General features: G+C 37.5%; 1 protein-coding gene across 2 annotated transcripts in view; it reads right to left on the bottom strand.

Moving 5' to 3' along the window:
* LOC120429045 (elongation of very long chain fatty acids protein 7-like) overlaps window positions 1–18,401 on the bottom strand; it is a 113,172-nt gene that overhangs the window by 30,701 nt on the left and 64,070 nt on the right. Inside the window, exons 5-6 of one of the 2 annotated variants that reach the window (XM_039587536.2) lie at window positions 15,898–16,034; window positions 14,648–15,833 (exon numbers count right to left, since the gene is read on the bottom strand). The exons of the other annotated variant lie outside the window; for it this stretch is intronic. Coding sequence (XP_039443470.1) covers window positions 15,354–15,833; window positions 15,898–16,034 — 617 coding nt within the window. The 3' untranslated portion in view covers window positions 14,648–15,353. Of the gene's footprint in view, window positions 1–14,647; window positions 15,834–15,897; window positions 16,035–18,401 lie in introns of those variants that run through there. 2 annotated transcript variants of the gene reach the window in all.

Genomic DNA, 18,401 nt, shown 5'->3' with positions numbered 1-18,401 from the left:
AACCGAAAAACATATAATTTGAAGGTAAATTTGGTAATAAGTCAAAAGTTTGCATAACATTCGTTAAAACTTGTTTTGTTTATACATTTTTGATTAATATTGCATTTTCAACTGTATCAAAAGCACAAATCAATAGTTTTCACAACATATGATTTTTTGTTCATTAAAAAAATGCATATAAATCTGGAGATTTTTTCCAGTTATGGTTCAAAAACACATAAAAAAGTAAAAACTTGAAAAGTAACTTTCAATGGCCAAACTTCCCGTACTATTAAAAAAAATCTTTATTCAAAAAATTAAAAAAAAATGGGAATTGCATTTTTGTGAAAAAAAAGTTCATTTTAAAATCGGCATAACCAAATTTTTCGTGTGTCTATTTTTTTCCGAAAACACTAAATCGATCTAAAATGTCTTCATTTTCGAATATTTACGTAGGTACCTAAACAGTTGAAAATTTTGAAAATTTGGAAGGTTTAATATTACCTGCTTTTTATGTAATATACCAATTATAATTGAACTTAATGATCCGCTTTTACCTTCATTTGAAAGCTTTTCTTGGGATCTTTCGAATGCTGTATCAAACATTTGCAAATTTTAACTTTTATATCAAGTTTTTGAAGAAAAACTTTGCCCTTGGAATCCACAAATTCGGAACACTTTTTTCTTACGGATGTAAAAAAACTTTGGTTCTCTCCATGAGTACATATTTTATTACAAAATAATGACTTCACGTGTTCCACAATTGTGGGAGGCACAATAACAGGCAATTTGGAGGCAGTGTTTTGCTGATCTGGATAAAATAGTCTTGAAATGAGGTTTTGTGTTCAAAAAGTACAACTTTTCCGAATGTGTTCCGAATATGTGGGATGACTGTAAATCAACTCGGTGTTTAGAGAAAAACGCTCATAAAGTTTGACAGCTCGCTTGGCGCATGGCAAATTTTTGAGCTTAAATAGTCTCTTACTCAGTTTAATCATGAAATATCTTCATGAAACATGCAGTAGTGTTTGGAAATAATCATTTTAGTGGATTCAATAAATTTTCAGTAAAATGAAATTTTGTGATTTCTTACATGTATGTAACCCCTTAAATCTTCCAATGGAATTAAAAATAATCATTTTTGCATTTCCGTCGTGAAACTACTTACTTTTCCTGTCATTCTTGAACGACGAAATAGCCTACTTTTCTGTACCAAAAATAACAGAATCGAATAGCAACACTTTTCAAAATAAATGCTGAAAAGTTCTACTTTTCAGCACTGAAATGGGTGCTGAAAAGTTGAACTTTTCAGCACTTGTTTTGAAAAGTAACACTTTTCAACATTTTTTTGATTTAAACGATTTATTGACAAAATACATGAAAATTCGACCTAAAATTTCACTCAATGGGTGTTTTTCGAAATTGCAAAAAATGTTGTATGGAACTCGTTGCAAAACTTTTTCCTCTTTTTACAACTTGTTGCATAAACTACTATTTTTGACTCTAGTAAATATGTCTTAATCAAACTTCCATCATATCATTTCTGTTTTTGGAGTTCATTTTTCCATAAAATCAAAGCTCTGTACAATCATGGTTCTATCATAGGAATACGACGTAACGACTGCCATTCGATGATTCGATTTGGGCTGTAAACTTTTTCATTTCCCAGACCCATCATTACCATTAGGCCACCAAATTGATTGTACCTACGAATTTATCATGCAAATCAGCTGCTCATTTCGTGTTCAATCAGAATTACCTTTAACATTTTTTTTCTGCTCTCTTCTCCCCCTCCTAATTTGCAGGGGCGTGGCCGTTGACGACCAGGGCTACATTTGCGTGGCGGACTCGGGCAACAACCGGATCCAGATCTTCCACCCGGACGGCAGCTTCCTGCGGGCGTTCGGCTCGTGGGGCTCCGGGGACGCCGAGTTCAAGGGGCTCGAGGGGGTGGCCATCATGTCCAACGGGAACATCCTGGTGTGCGATCGCGAAAATCACCGCGTCCAGGTGTTCTGAGGGGGAGGGCCCAGCTCAGCTCGTTTGCGGCAATCAACTGATTACGGAAGGCCATATTTTATTCAACTCTACCCACAAATTCAGCCAGCAGTTGAGCAAAAGTGAACCATTTTTTGCACTTTTTTTTTCTTCAACTCCAAGCGTGCCTATTTCGATAACCTTTGAAGTGTTTTTTTTTATTCTACATTACCAGTCTACTCCCAAACTAGCTTGTTGCAAATTTTCCCTGATTAAACTTAACCATAATTACAAAAAAAAATAAAAATGAAAGGATTTGTAGTTCGCGCACGCGAATAGAAAAGTGTAAAGATAAAATGTTTTTTTCAAATTGAACGCAGAACAACCTAGTTCGATAATAAAGATTTTTGAGTTTATTGTGTTTGAAAAGTTTATTTGCTCTGCAAAAAGAAATGCCTTTACTGTAATGGAAAGAAGGTTGAGATCAGTGTGTCTGTTTTTAGCAATAATGAAATTTCATTCGATATCACTGCCCTTGTGTTCGTTTCGCATAAAAAATTACAAAACTGAGCAATTCTCTACCAAAACCGCAAATGGATTTTGTTTGTATTTTTTTATTTGGCTCATACTTTGTGGGGGCCTTCCCTTTGACCAAAGAAGCTATTTTGTGTCATTGGTTCCCCCATAAAAGTCTCCATAAAATTTTGGCAGCTGTCCATACAAAAACTAACTAAATCCACCTTAGTGGTTGGTGCCTTCTTCACTCTTTTCCAACAATGGGTGATATGTGATATGATGGGTTTGCACACAAATTTCGTTTTTTACATACAATTTCGTACAAAAAAAGTACATAAATATCACTTAAGTGGTCAGAACTCGAGACAGGGTTGCCAGATCTTCAATGTTTTAGACTCGTTGGAAAGGTCTTTCGATTACCTTACCAACGATGGGTCGGATGATGGATCCGGACATTGTTTACATACATTTAAGTGAGATCCGGCTACAAAAAAAGTACATAAATATCACTTAAGTGGTCAGAACTCGAGACAGGGTTGCCAGATCCTCAATGTTTTGGACTCGTTGGAAAGGTCTTTCGATTATCTTACTAACGATGGGTCGGATGATGGATCCGGACATTGTTTACATACATTTAAGTGAGATCCGGCTACAAAAAAGTACATAAATATCACTTAAGCGGTCGAACTCGAGACAGGGTTGCCAGATCCTCAATGTTTTGGACTCTTTGGAAAGGTCTTTCAATTACCTAACTAACGATGTATAACATGATGATGTTTGGTTCAGTTTACTGCCATTTATTCAACTTCCGAAAATATGCGAAAACACATTTTTATACATAACTTTTGAACTACTTATCGAAACTTCAAACAATTCAATAGCACCGTATGGGACCCTAAACCAAGTCGAATGCGACTGGTTTGGTCAAAATCGGTTCAGCCAGTGCTGAGAAAACTGAGTGACATTATTGGTCACATACACACACACATACGCACACACATACCCACACACATACACACACACACACACACATACACACAGACATTTGTTCAGTTTTAGATTCTGAGTCGATATGTATACATCAAGGTGGGTTTTCGAGCTTTAAATAAAATGTTCAATTTTAGAGCAGGATTATAGCCTTACCTCAGTGAGGAAGGCAAAAAGGTACGTAAATATTATTCTAAAACCTGTAACTTTTTAAGGAATTTTTTTTATTGATTTGGTGTCTTCGGCAAAGTTGTAGGTATTGATGAGGTTTATTCGGAAAAAATAGGTACACGGAAAAAAATTTGGTGATTTTTTAATTGAAAAAAAATTAATTAAAAATTTCCCAAAATCCGTATTTTTTTATTTTTTTTTTTCATATGTTTTAGGCGACAGAACCCCGCATCTTTTAAGCCATTCAGAAGTATGGACCAAAATTTTGCGGAAGGGTTATGATTTTAGAAAACAGTGATTTTTGAAAAAAAAATAATTTCAAAATATAGCCATTCAATTTAGTCCGAAAAAGTCCTGTCTTTTGAAGAAAAACAGAAGTTTTCGAAAAGATACGAAAACTTTACGAATGGTAAACTTTTTAACATTAAAATATCGAACCATTAGTTGCTGAGATATCGATATTAAAAAATGGAGGGTTGTTTGAGTGAGACTTGAAAAAATCAATTTTCCTGTTTTTTTTTTCTTTTTTTCGCTGTATCTCAGCAAGCAGTGGTCCAATAGGGTGTAATATGGTTGTATGGAAAAAAATAAAGTTCTCCAAATTTAGCTAGCACAGCAACTCTTTGGTTCCTTATAGGGTCCTTAACAACTCCCCAAAGTTTGGAAACGATTGGTTTAGTCCTCACTTTGCGCAAAGCGATTCAATTTTCCATACAAATTTGTATGGGAAAAATCATTTTTTTGAATTATGATATTTAAATAATCCAAGTTTCACGCTACACTAAAACCGGATTCATATTCGGATGCTCTGGAATGTGCTCTACAACTTTCCCGAAGAGAGTATGGTGCTAGTTTGTTCGATGCCACTATCCACTGCGACCAGGAATTAGATCTATTGCGGACTTGCAATTCTATTTATAGAATCACAAAGGCTTCTTCTGTTATTAGGCAGATGGGACACGCACACACGCTATTGTTGAGCGAGTGTGTCGAGCGATCCACTGCCGTAACTTCGCCGCCGAAGAGGTTTGAATGTTTTTTCAATCCTCTTTGGCTCTGCCTTTTCCACTCTGTACTGTCCAAATGTATCGCTAGAACCGAAGTGCACATTTTACGTTTACTTATACCCAGCTAGCCCTTAAATTCTGGTTTCTGAAAAACTCGTCCCTTCTAAGCACTTTTTGCGATCGGGCCGTGGAGCTCTGTAGGGCAATTATACAGAGAACAGTTGGTCCTTATACATGTGAAGAGTACAGGGGAAAGGATGTGCCAAGCCATGTGGGTTTGAAACCACGACCTTCCGCTCATAAAGTGAAAGTATGGTGCTAACTTGCTCCTATAAAAAGATACAGCGTGTTCAAAACTCGTCTAAAACGTGTTTTTTGATCGAAAATCACGTTTTAGACGAGTTTTGAGGACGCTGTATCTTCTTTTAGGAGCAAGTTAGCACCATACTCTCTTCGGGAAAGTTGTAGAGCACATTCCAGAGCATCCGAATATGAATCCGGTTTTAGTATAGCGTGAAACTTGGATTATTTAAATATCATAATTCAAAAAAATGATTTTTCCCATACAAATTTGTATGGAAAATTGAATCGCTTTGCGCAAAGTGAGGATTAAACCAATCGTTTCCAAACTTTGAGGAGTTGTTTAGGACCCCAAAAGGAACTAAAATAATGCTGTGCTGGAAAATCGATTTTGATATTACACCCTAGTGGTCCAATCTTTAATTTCTCTCAGATGAAATTGTAGGAAATTTTCTAAAATATTTGACAACAATATTTTCAGGAATGCTCTATATTTTGAAAACGATGCATATAATCAAAAAATTGTAAAGTACTCGGTTTTACATAAAAAATGAGGTCCAAAAATTTTAAGTACAAAATTATTTTTTTTTTACATAAATCACTATTTAAAAATATTTAACTTGTCGGAATTATGTTGGTCCATTCTTCTGAATGTCTTTAAAGATGTGGGATTTTGTCCCCTAATCATATAAAAAAAATAAAAAATAATCCAAAGGGTCATTTTAATGCAAAATTAGCTGAACTTTCAGAAAAAAATACTTTTAAAAGCACAAGATTGAATTTCAGGAGTTAAAGATTCGAAAAACTGATTAAAAATCATCACTATTTCAAACAAGTTTTTTGTAAAATTCTGAAAACTCATGGACATTACATAAAACCCCCTTATGTTTATACATCATTTGTTTGTTTTTGTCTGCTCTACAACTTTGTAGAACATTGTTACACTATAAAAAAAACCCTGCAAAGTTACAAAAAAACACATAATTTTAAAATGAAAATTTTTGTTTTAGATGAAAAAATGACCCTTCTGGGTTATTTCAAATTCGAAAAGTACATTAAATTTCCCATAGAATGACATGTCTCACGATTTTTGACAGTTGACATTTTATAACTATTTTTATACTTTTTTTGATGGAAATATGTTTTTTTCGGAATTTTCAGTACGCCATCAAATTGGGCGTCCAATTTTACACAAAGGTTCCATTGACACCAAATGTCTATCTTTTCACGGTTTCGAGCTACAATTCACTGAAAAACGTTTCTCAGTAAAAATCCAGAAAAATGAAAGGTTATAACTGAAAATGTTTACGGTAGTCTAACTTGTACGTGCGTCAAACGCGTTCTGACTTGAAATTCCTTGTGTTAGTTGCCACACTTACATCAATTTTCAGGGAGTGACGAGATAGCACGACATGATTGAAACTTTTTTTGATATGAAAAGTGACATAAATGCACAGAGTTTATTCGGTTTTTATTGAATATCTCAGGATTGAAATCGAATTTTGGGGATCTGTGAATGTCAAAAGGTGAGGCATTGAGAGCTGCACGAAATGACATTCTTAACCCAATTTTGCCCAAAATACACCTGCGACAAGTTAGCACGACAGCGACGAAATGCAGCTTCCATTTACATCCAGTCTCGTATTGATGGTGTATCGATGCCCCACGAAACGGAACAAAGCCACCGCAGAGCGAAGCTGCACACAAGCTCCAACTGAGAGATCTGCTCTGTATTCCAAAGCTTTTTTCAACACAAAAGAACAGCAGAGTTTTAATATGGTTAAGTGCAGGAGCAGGGTTTTTTGCACACCGTTGGAAATGTTTGAATATTCTTAACAGCATCACTTCATTGGAACTAATGTTGAAGTTTTCACAGTGCAGCGTTAAATTTTTTTTGCGGGAAGCTCATGCATTGGACACAGGAACCATAGCGTAATCGAATATGCATTTCAGAGCAAATCTCCGATGGCGAAAGACGGACTGTACTGTGTAAATGCCAGGTAAAGGTAAAGCAGATACGTTGCACTAACGGAAATTCTCATTACACAATTTTAATTAAGTTTGCACGGGTTCTTTTTCCTCCTGTCCACTCAATCAATGATTTCGATTTGATCCTGTTATTGTAGGGCGACTTGGTTGAAACCAAATTAATGCAAGGGTTTCGCTGAAAAATCGGTATTGCAAAATTGACAATCTCATCACCAAAGAATGACAGTTGAAGTATGAAGGGGAAATATATCCATTTTAAGCCTAATAAGCGGTCGTATTTGAATGATGCTGGATAATCTGGAGTGTTCCTTGAAATTTACTAAAACCAAGTACACCAAACAAGTAGAGCAACTTTTTGTAAATATTTCTGTTTATTTTCACTTTTACTAAAAGTTATTCTATTATTTAAAAAAAAACCCCAAATGCATTCTAATCAGTCGCGTGCATTGGGCCACGCCCATTTTCCTATTTTCAGCTTAGTTCTTTCTTTCTTCCAGCGCTCTTTTAGATCTACTTAGTGCTGCCAAATTTGATTAAATTTTAAGCGAACACTCACGAAAAGTTGCATCGATAGAGAAAATTTCCTGGCATCACTGGCTCACTCCAACAGGCGCTGCTGGTGGTGTTGGTGGCCACCCTTTGTTCTTTATTTGCCTTTGCTTCTCGCTCGGTTTTCTTCTACCTTCGATTGGAATGGGTCGTCAAAATTGAAACGTCAAAAGACTTGACGCGTTTGTTTTTGTGATGACGCTTGCTAGTTATTTACATGTTTCGGAATTATTTTTAAAGTGAGTGATTAACTAATGTGCAAAAGAACATGTTGCCGGTAGTTGGAAGCAATTTTATATCTTAAGCGCTTTGAAAACTTTAGCGCAAGTGAAAAGATATTGATGGCGACTTTCGTTAAGCAGTTAAGCTCTCATCTTGCGTGTGGATGTGTGTGCCACCAAAATGATGAGAAATGGTCTCGCAAAATAGAAATTATGATCAAAAGTGCATTAAATTTGATCTTTTTGGCCATTACTTGAGGCGATGCTGTTGCTGGTAAGTTTATAGCCTAAATAGTATTTTTGGAGCTTTAATCGAGCATCAAACTCTTCAAATGATGAAGATAGGTGTTTGATTAGAGAGGGGTATATTTCCCCTAGTTAACAACCGCAGTTACAAGAGATTTCTTTCAAATCATACGTCAGAACATAAACTATGACATGTCCTCGACGATAATTCCCACCAAACAGCTTTAGTGTTTCCCACGGAAAACAAAATTGACATCACAATCCTTTCGGTGCACGTAACGTCAATTGCATAAGGCAATGTTCTGACTCTGACCTTTTTCGAACACAGCATTTGCCACTTAAATTTGATGTGCAATTTTGAAGCTCTCATTCGTATCAGTAAATTTCACAGAGAAAAAAACGAGAGGGGATGAAAACAATGTTTGCCCGATGTTGCTAAAATTATTAGGGTAATTCTCTACCAACTCACACAAATTGGGAAAAGTTGCCCCGACCCCTCTTCGATTAGCGTGAAACTTTGTCCTATGGGGTAACTTTTGTCCGAATCTGAGGTCCGTTTTTTGATACATGCGAATAAAGAGGTGTTTTTCAATACTTTGCAGCCTGAAACGGTGATGAGATAAAAAAATTTGTGTCAAAGGGAATTTTATGTAAAATTGGACGCCCGATTTGATGGCGTACTCAAAATTCCGAAAAAAAAACGTACTTTTAATCGAAAAAAATAACACCAAAAAAGTTTTAGAAACTCTTTTCCGTTCCTCAACTGTAAATTTTTTTTTGGAACAACTCATTTTAAGGCAAATTTAATGTTCTTTTCGAATCTACACTGACCGAGAAGGGTCATTTTTTCGTTTAGAACAAAAATATTCATTTTAAAATTTCGTGTTTTTTATAACTCTGCAGGGTTTTTTTTTAGAGTGTCATAATGTTCTACAAAGTTGTAACAAAAATCTATATATATAAAAAATTTCGATGGTTTTGTTCGAACGCGAATCAATTCAACACGGAATGTCGGATCGGAGCGCTCTTTACTGCGTTGGGTTCCTATAAGCCCAAGGAAGGTTCTTACGCTAAAGAGTGACAACTTTGGCCACTCCGGAACCGATTCCGAAGATCTGCAGATTGTATGGGAAAAGTTGCTTAAAACCAAATTTTGATCACAGGAGGCTAAAAACGTCAAGATGTGAAAAAATTACAAGACGGAGTTTGTCGGGGTTAGCTTGTTTGATATATAAACATAAGGGGTTTGCTTCTAAACATCATCAGTTATCGCGATTTTACAAAAAAAAAGTTTTGAAAACAAAAATGACTTGTTGTGCTTCGATTCCCGGACACTGATAAAAGCTGATTCGAATTCAGTACACTTTTGCTTCGAATTCCGGACACTTGTTTTTTCTTATGAATCGAACAAATTTGGACCAAATTTTTATTGAATGGCGTTCTTACGGTCTGAAATAAGCTGTTGACATCAAAACAATCGATATTTTGTATAACAAGTTGCTAGAATTTAAGGAAATTAAAACCATAAATTTCTGTTTTGACTTCCCGGTGCTTCGGACGCCTATGAAATATTTCAGTGAAATGTTTCACATTTTTTAAACTTATATTTTTATTTTATTTAATTGTTTTGGTCCAAGCAAATTTGCAATGAATGTTGATGTTAGTATTCATCAAATAACACAACTTTGAAATTTACTCAATGAACTTATATCCAAATAATCAATGAAACAAGATGGGGTGTCCGGGTACGAAGCGTCCGGGAATTTGAAGCATGACGTTATGGGGAAAACCTATTTTTATAACCTCAATAGCATATTTTTCTTGTTTTTCCATAGCTCTTTTCCATGCCCTCTCTAATGGTGGGGCTATAAGATGGCTCTTCTCGTGTTAATGTGTGGTATGTGTGTGTGTGTGGTCCAATCCAATACCCGCTAACCGGTAGCGAAATTATGGGAAAGTATAATTTGTATCAGACTGTGTACATGCCGAATGCTGATACAGCTTATCTCAGTCCCGGGTATTAGGTGGTGATAGCCCTCGCGCTGCTTCCAACGACCCATTTCAGAATGACAGAGCTCCTTGCGGTCCAATTCCGAGGTCGCTGGGCATTGTTCGGCCCCGCCTAAACATAGAAGCAAGCATCTGAAGGAAACTCGATCTATATTTAGACTTCCAATCCCCTCAGGCAAATCAGGGATCAGCGCGTATTTAATAATATGAGAAGAAGAGATAACATGTTTCAACACTACGGATCAATTCACTGCTAGAGTGTAAACCTTCTGATGGCCGACTGCTTAGCGTCCCAGACCACCACCAATCCAAAGGTGTGAGTTCGAATCCCACCTGATTCATTTTAGTTTTTATTTATATTCAAATTCCTGATTCCAAATTTCAAAGGTACCGACCGGGATTTGATCCCTGAACCTTCTGCTTGGGAGACAGAAGCCGTAACCATTAAGCCACGGAGCCGGTTGAAAGGGACGTGGTTCTCTGTATGGCTTTTTGCGAGATGAGAGCAGAGGACAACAATCATCTCAACGTTTCCACTTTACCCGGGCTAACGGCCGGCAGTTCCAGTTCACGATGATTTCCCTTCATATGTTAAAAACCACTTATGATTTTGGCACATATTCCGTTTGTCAGCGTTTCCTGTCATTACTGGCGGGAAAAATCTACGTGGAATCAGCTGTGCAGACCTCATGTATGACAGGAATGCAGGTTGAGCGACTCCCACGGGCTTCTCGTGTTAATGTGTGGTATGCATTGAAATCAAAACATGTTTTTCCCATGGCAATTCCACCTGCTCGAGATTCGAAGATTTATTTTCCCCCTTTTCTGACCCAGGTGGTAACTCTTGATTTCCGACACCTTCGATATGACCACGGGGATGCTACGGCTGTCATCTGCATACAATGTCACTGAAGCCTAAAAAGTAGGGGAAATCTACCCTTTCCAATCAAACACCTATCTTCGTCATATGGAGAGTTTGATGCTCGATTAAAGCTCCAAAAATACTATTTGGGCTATAAACTTACCAGCAACAGCACCGCCTCGAGTAAGCACTCAAATGTATGCCACTTACTGGCCAAAAAGATCACATTTAATGCACTTTTGATCATAATTTGTATTTTGCGAGACCACTTCTCATCATTTTGTTGGCACACACAGTGACACACACGAGAATCCCTCAAACGCTTAATGAATATCGCCAAAATTAACTTTTCACTTTCGCTTACTTTTTCACGGCGCTTAAGATATGAAATTGCTTTCAACTACCGGAAACATGTTCTTTTGAACATTAGAAGGTCACTCACTTGAAAAATAATCCCGAAACATGTAAATAATTAGCAAGCGCCATCAAAAAAACAAACGCGCCAAGTCGTTTGACGTTTCAATTTTCACTTTGCATTCAAATCGAAGGCTGAAGAAAACCGAGCGAGAGACGAAGGCAAAAAAGAACAAAGGCTGGCCGTCAACACCACCAGCAGCACAGCCAGCGATGCCAGTAAACTTTCCCTATAAATGCCACTTTTCGTGAGTGTTCGTTTGAACTGTCAGCGCAAATGGCAACACTCGACAGAGTGTTGGAAGAAAAAAGAACTAAGCCGATATTAGAAAAATGGGCGTGGCCCAATGCATTCGCCTCGATTAGAATACCCTTGGGAATTTTTTTTTGTTAAATGCTTGGTAAAGAAATAGAATAACTTTTAGTGAAAGTGAAAATAAACAGAAATGTTCACAAAAACTTGCTCTACTCGTTGGTGTACTTGGTTTTAGTAAAATTCAAGGGAGACTCTAGATTATCCAGCATCATTCAAACACGACCGCTTATTAGGATTAAAATGGGTAGATTTCCCCTACCAAAGTTTTGGTGTCTAGTGTCAAAATTATGGGGAGTAACATGACGAAAAGGGCGCAAAATCGAAAGGACGAAAATATTTTTTTTCTTTAGTATTGTTTTGTTAGTTAAAATGAAATTAAATGTGTATCATTATCCGGGGCAATCGGGACACATGGGGTGAAGTGAGAAGTGATTTTAGCAATGTTTTTGCACAATATTTGAAGATTTTTTTTAAAGGTTTCAGTTAGAATAGACACAAAACAACAAAATTAGTTTCTAGATTTGAACTATTATGTCTAAAAACAGCTATTCATAGAAGTCTTTCTGGTCGAAAATTTACCAACACATTCAAACCACGGGGTACCATAGAAGTTGGTTTGTTTGACTCAAAAACATGCTTTCTTGTAAACGCAAATGTGGTAAAATGTACAATGCTTCCTCGAAACTGTAGGGTAGTGAATACTAAACTTGATACTAAATCATGATCATCTTTTCTGTATTGGAGGGTTATAATTTCTATGCACTACTAGACATCATAAAATTGACAACGTAATTTATTCAAATCAAGTTTGTACGGTTTGTTTTTAGCAAAATACATCGGTGCGTGCCTCAATTTAACTCCACAATTTGGTAGCAATAACCATGGTTGGGCTTTCAGTGCATGATGATTTGAGTATTATCTAGCTTTAAACTTAATGTTACGATGAATTGTTTCAGGTGGAAATTTTTGCTCGGATATCCCATTTTTTAGAGATGGATTTATCAAATTCAAGTTCCTAAGCCAATTTCAGAATAACATGTATTAAAATATTGATATTTATCCATTTATACTCTTTACTAAACTAAAATTTAAAAAAATCGCCGATTCACATTTATTGGAAATTAGGTTCATATCCAACAATACAATGTCAACCGATAAGAGCAGATTCTTATTTTTTTGAATTTAATTTTTAAAGAGTAGGCATAAATGGATGAAAATCAACTTTTTAATTCTTACATGTCGCCAATGAGCTCCCAATCGAAATGTCGAAAATTGCAATTTTTTTTAACTGTAATGCTTGTAATTGAACAATTAGGATGCTTCAACTTCATTTGGTAGCATTTTTAAGTCCTGTTTAAGAATTTTGAGACTCAATCGAAATTTGCCTTAGTTGCAGATATTTTCATTTTTTTATGTATTTAAAAGTTCAAAAGTTTTGTCCAGATTTGTTCCACTTCCCATTGAGCTAGAGTGCTCATATTTAGCCCAGATTTTATATATATAAGTTCAAACAACCCCTGAATTTTAGGCAGATTGGTGAGCTCCACAACGTCCCTAACAATGGGCTATTCCCTGTTCATGGACTCGCTCTTAAGGTTTCCCAACAACATGGTTGATTCATTGGCCAAATAAGAATTTGCGGAAGACATTTCAGAGGATTTGAAAAAGACACCTGCTGGGAAGCTTGTTGGTGGTTTATTGCAGATTGCAGCGATTTTTAGACAATCGTGCAACTTGTGGAAAGCTGCCCGTGGGAGTCGCTCAACCTGCATTCCTGTCATACATGAGGTCTGCACAGCTGATTCCACGTAGATTTTTCCCGCCAGTAATGACAGGAAACGCTGACAAACGGAATATGTGCCAAAATCATAAGTGGTTTTTAACATATGAAGAGAAATCATCGTGAACTGGAACTGCCGGCCGTTAGCCCGGGTAAAGTGGAAACGTTGAGATGATTGTTTTCCTCTGCTCTCATCTCGCAAAAAGCCATACAGAGAACCACATCCCTTTCAACCGGCTCCGTGGCTTAATGGTTACGGCTTCTATCTCCCAAGCAGAAGGTTCAGGGATCAAATCCCGGTCGGTACCTTTGAAATTTGGAATCAGGAATTTGAATATGAATAAAAACTAAAATGAATCAGGTGGGATTCGAACTCACACCTTTGGATTGGTGGTGGTCTGGGACGCTAAGCAGTCGGCCATCAGAAGGTTTACACTCTAGCAGTGAATTGATCCGTAGTGTTGAAACATGTTATCTCTTCTTCTCATATTATTAAATACGCGCTGATCCCTGATTTGCCTGAGGGGATTGGAAGTCTAAATATAGATCGAGTTTCCTTCAGATGCTTGCTTCTATGTTTAGGCGGGGCCGAACAATGCCCAGCGACCTCGGAATTGGACCGCAAGGAGCTCTGTCATTCTGAAATGGGTCGTTGGAAGCAGCGCGAGGGCTATCACCACCTAATACCCGGGACTGAGATAAGCTGTATCAGCATTCGGCATGTACACAGTTTGATACAAATTATACTTTCCCATAATTTCGCTACCGGTTAGCGGGTATTGGATTGGACCACACACACACACACACATCGTGCAACTTGTGGAAAGCTCTATACAAAAGTGCACACCTCAAACTACAGCAGAAAAAAAAACTGTCTAAGACACACTCCCCTGTCTGAAACTGTTCTAAAGTGTCCGAAAGCATCAAAGCTCAGTCGAGACACGCACCACTATAGGCAAGGGGTAGGTTTTCAAGTGTGCAAATATTTGGTGTGCAGATATTATTTGCAAGGATGGAGAATTTGGTGCAAAGTTTGCAATATTTTAATGAAAAGAATCATTCTGAGGATTTGTTTTCCAAAAAAAATAAAAATAAGATTTATTATATTTTGATTTGTGACCCTCTGAAATGTTATTTCCGAAACAGCGCCACCAAACATTTGGTGGCGGCTTTAGCAAGCTACGTCAGTATCACGGGCCTGGATATGACAGACGCATTTGAAACCATTTTAATGTTTCTCACGAAGCATCTGATGGGTTCTCATTCATCGCATCTAAGAAGGGCATTTCAATGGAATAATAAAAAATGTATTTTAATTTTTCTTTTTATTAGCAATCCATTCATTTACAAATAGCTTATCGTGGCAGTTGAGCAAGGTTTCCACTATCAACCGCAACAACCTGACTCTAAATCCTTAAATTCACTACTCTGACCTGCCAAGTTCAGTCACGTGGTCTTACACACTAGAATAGCCAGCTAAAGAAAAGGAAAAAAAATCGCGAAAATAGACACACTTTTTAAAAGCCCCCGTGCCAAACTGAAAAACGCCACAATTGCTTTCGACCTTCGCGCCTGGCGGCGAAGGATGTTTGGGAACGGCCAATCTAGGGGGCACATTTTCCCCGGATGGGAAAACCGCCACAGATGGAAGCGTTTTAAATCTGGTTCGGAGGCGTTCGAATTCAGGGGAAAAGGTTTGAGCAATTCAGTTTTTTACTTCTCTACTTGGTTCTTTGAGCAAAAAATTTTAAAAAAACAGCTGTTACAGACTAGATTTTCCTAAGTGAATTATGGAAAAGTTGAGCTTACTTAGGAGAAGCATTTCGCTATGTTGGGTGAAGCTGTGAGGCAGCTTGGCGGACGATTTTGAACCATGTTTTTACTAATGCAAACAGTTCAATTGGCTCTTGAACTCGACCCCACTTTTAGGAATCTACGCTAGAATCTAAATTACCTCGTTCGGTCTCTTATTTGTCATGATTGCACCTAATTTAATACCATAAAGCTAATTGCCCTATCTATGTCTGGTTTACTTGGTGACCTCCTCGACCCTGCTGGGCCGATCTTCTGGAATCAGTTCCTCCAGCGTAACTATCCGTTGACGCAGTCCTTCAACTGCCTCCGTAACGTCCTTCGGAAGGGCAGGCTCCACCAGTTCTTCCACAATGATTGATTCCTCTTCACTTACTTCCTCAGCATGCTTCAATTCCTCCACAGGAACATCCTCGGATTTTTCCTGCTTTTCCAGCAGCTCGACCGACTCAACGGTATTGTTGTTGACTTCTTTAGCCTCCACCGGCGCTTCCTTGGCCAGTTCTTCCACCTTTTCCACCGTCGAACCTACCACGACGGTCTTCGGTCTTCGTTTGTAGCTATGGATGTAAAAGTTCATAAACAGCGCCAGGAAGATGGACGCGTTGATGAGCAGCAGCGTCGAGATGAACCGCGGGAAGGGACATCCGGTGACCAGGGCGTTGATGCAGTGGCCGATGCACAGGATGAATTGGATCTAGAAAAAAAAAACAAACTTCGATTACGATTCCCTTCGAGTATTCCGCCCGGCATTCACTTACGATTTGCACCTCGGTCATGTACTTCTTCCACCAAAGGTACTTCTGGTAGCGGGGTCCCATCGCCGACAGCATGTAGTAAAAGTACATCAGCACGTGCACAAAGTTGTTGATGATATTGGGGAAGGTCGCGTTGCCACCTGCGGAGCGAAAGCATTAAAATTTAAAAATGCTGGATCAATACTGATAATAAAGTTCTAGCTAACTATTAATTCATTTGATACAAAATCATATTCATATTAAAAAAAACTCGACAACAATTCAACTTTTACATTTTATTAATCAATTTTTTTTTTCGGCCCTCGCCATGAACATGCCGTTTGAAGCGAGCAACCATAGGGACGTGGCGTTACATCGTGCTGCCATCTGGTTTTTTGAAGTGCAAGAGTGGAAAAGTGCTGAGTCATCGTCTAAAAATAGACGGCGTCCTATCTCGCCCAGCAAAATGAAGTCGATAAAGTAGTCGGTTTCGATGGAGAAAAAGTGGAAAACATGGTCTAAAAATAGCGACGCCATCCCCCTATTCATTTGTTGGCTAACACGATACGCCAAATGCGAACAATTTGGTCATTTGCCTTACACAGCGCGTTACAATACTTCGTAAATTTCTCGCCCTACTCCGTCAGTCGGCGACAGTCACAAACGAATATGCTCAGAGAGGAGAGAATCGAACCTAAATACCAGTGCGGCGCTCACTTGGCCTGCACTACCACAGTTTGCCGTCAATTTGAACTTGGCATGGTGGAAATCGCTGTCAAAAGTGTCTTTGAAGTTGTGTAAACAAAAAAATCAAAATGTTTGTGATAACATTGATGTCAATTATTAAAACTTAGTCGATCGCCGACTGTTTTTAAACAGCTTAGAGCAACGCAGCCCAATTGTCCTCTCTGAGCCATTCGCTAACCGACTCGATCGAGATGGAGATCGCGTCCGATTTGTGCTCGCAAGTGAGACAGGACGATTTTAGATTATTTTTTTCTGTCAATATCTCCCAAAATGGCAATTAATCACAAGAGATTGAGATGAAGCAATCAACATCGTTACCACACGGATAGAAATCCGGTAACTTTGTGTAGTCGAAAGTCTTCTCCTCTCTTTAACCCTCTAGAACCCAACCCCGCCTTTAGAAGGGCTTCGATTTAAAAAAAAATCGCCAAAAATCAATTTTTCAGCCAATTTATTGACAAAGAAGAACTCTTAAAATTTATGGGTTGGAAGTTTTGCTTGTTTTATGAGACGACAATGTTTTTTAAAACATATTTTTTTGAGGGGTCAACTTTGGCTTTGCCTTTTTCACCTCAATAAGAAAAGGCTATAAAATCACTCGAAAAATGAACTTCTTTATTCGACCTCGTAGACCCACCTTCACGTATACCTATCGACTCAGAATCAAATTCTGAACAAATGTCTGTGCGTGTGAATGTCTGTAAGTCCGTGCACCGAAAAATATGCACACGGATTATCTTCGGACTGGCTGAACCGATTTGGACCGTTTTGGGCTCATTCGATTCGTCTTGGGGTCCCACAAGACCCGAGTTATTATTATAAAGTTTAGAAAAGTACTTCAAAAGTTATGCTAAAAAAACGATTTGAGCCAAACTTCGAAAGATTTGAAAAAGGATGGTTTTTGTAAGAATACCCGTCATGCTATACATTTTTAGAAAGGTATTTTAAAGACCTTTCCAACGAGTCCAAAACGTTGAAGAAATGACAACCCTATCAAAAGTTAAAACCACGTAAGTGTTGTTTATACACTTTTCATAGGCCGGATCTCACAAATTTTGATGAAAACTTTGTCCGGATCTACCATGCGACCTATCGTTGGATGGATAATCAAGAGTTCTTTCCAAAGAGTCCAAAAGATTGAAAATCTGACAACCCTATCAAAAGTTATAAGTCCTTCTTGTTTTAATACACATTTTGAGGCCGGATCACAGATATTTTGATAAAAATTATTGTTATGTGTGTTATTCTGATAAAAATAAGTGTCATACACTTTTTTGAGACTGTGTAGTGTAATCACTATATGAATGTGAGGAAGGCACAAACCACCTAAAGGTGGATTAAGTAAAGTTTTTTTTTACTAACATTTCATATATTTTAAGTAAAAAGAAGTATGCAATAATTTTTTTAGTTACCCAGACTATGCCTCTACGCATTTTTTTTACAATTTAAATGATAATGGTGCCATTCTATAGCAGAAAATGTGAAAAACAAGCAAAAAATTGAAAAAGTGACTGTAAAAACATGACAAAATTAGATAGGCAAACCTAACGATAGAAGGTGGTAGAATAGGCCAAATACTACCAAAACAAACATAAACTAAACAAGATAAATGCATATTAAAATACTGAAAATGAAACAAGAAAAACTTAAAACAAGAGAAGTAAAGTTTTTCATAGAACACAAGTTGCTCAAAATGACCTCAGACACGGAAAAAATTAAAAATTTAGAAAAAAAAATTTTGGCGGTGGAAGGTTAATTTTGTTCTAATTACTCAGAGGCAA

Source organism: Culex pipiens, chromosome 3, assembly GCF_016801865.2.
Source record: "Culex pipiens pallens isolate TS chromosome 3, TS_CPP_V2, whole genome shotgun sequence".
NCBI lineage: Eukaryota > Metazoa > Arthropoda > Insecta > Diptera > Culicidae > Culex > Culex pipiens.
The sequence above is the reverse complement of the archived record's forward strand: the minus strand, read 5'-3'. Positions and strand labels throughout refer to the sequence as shown.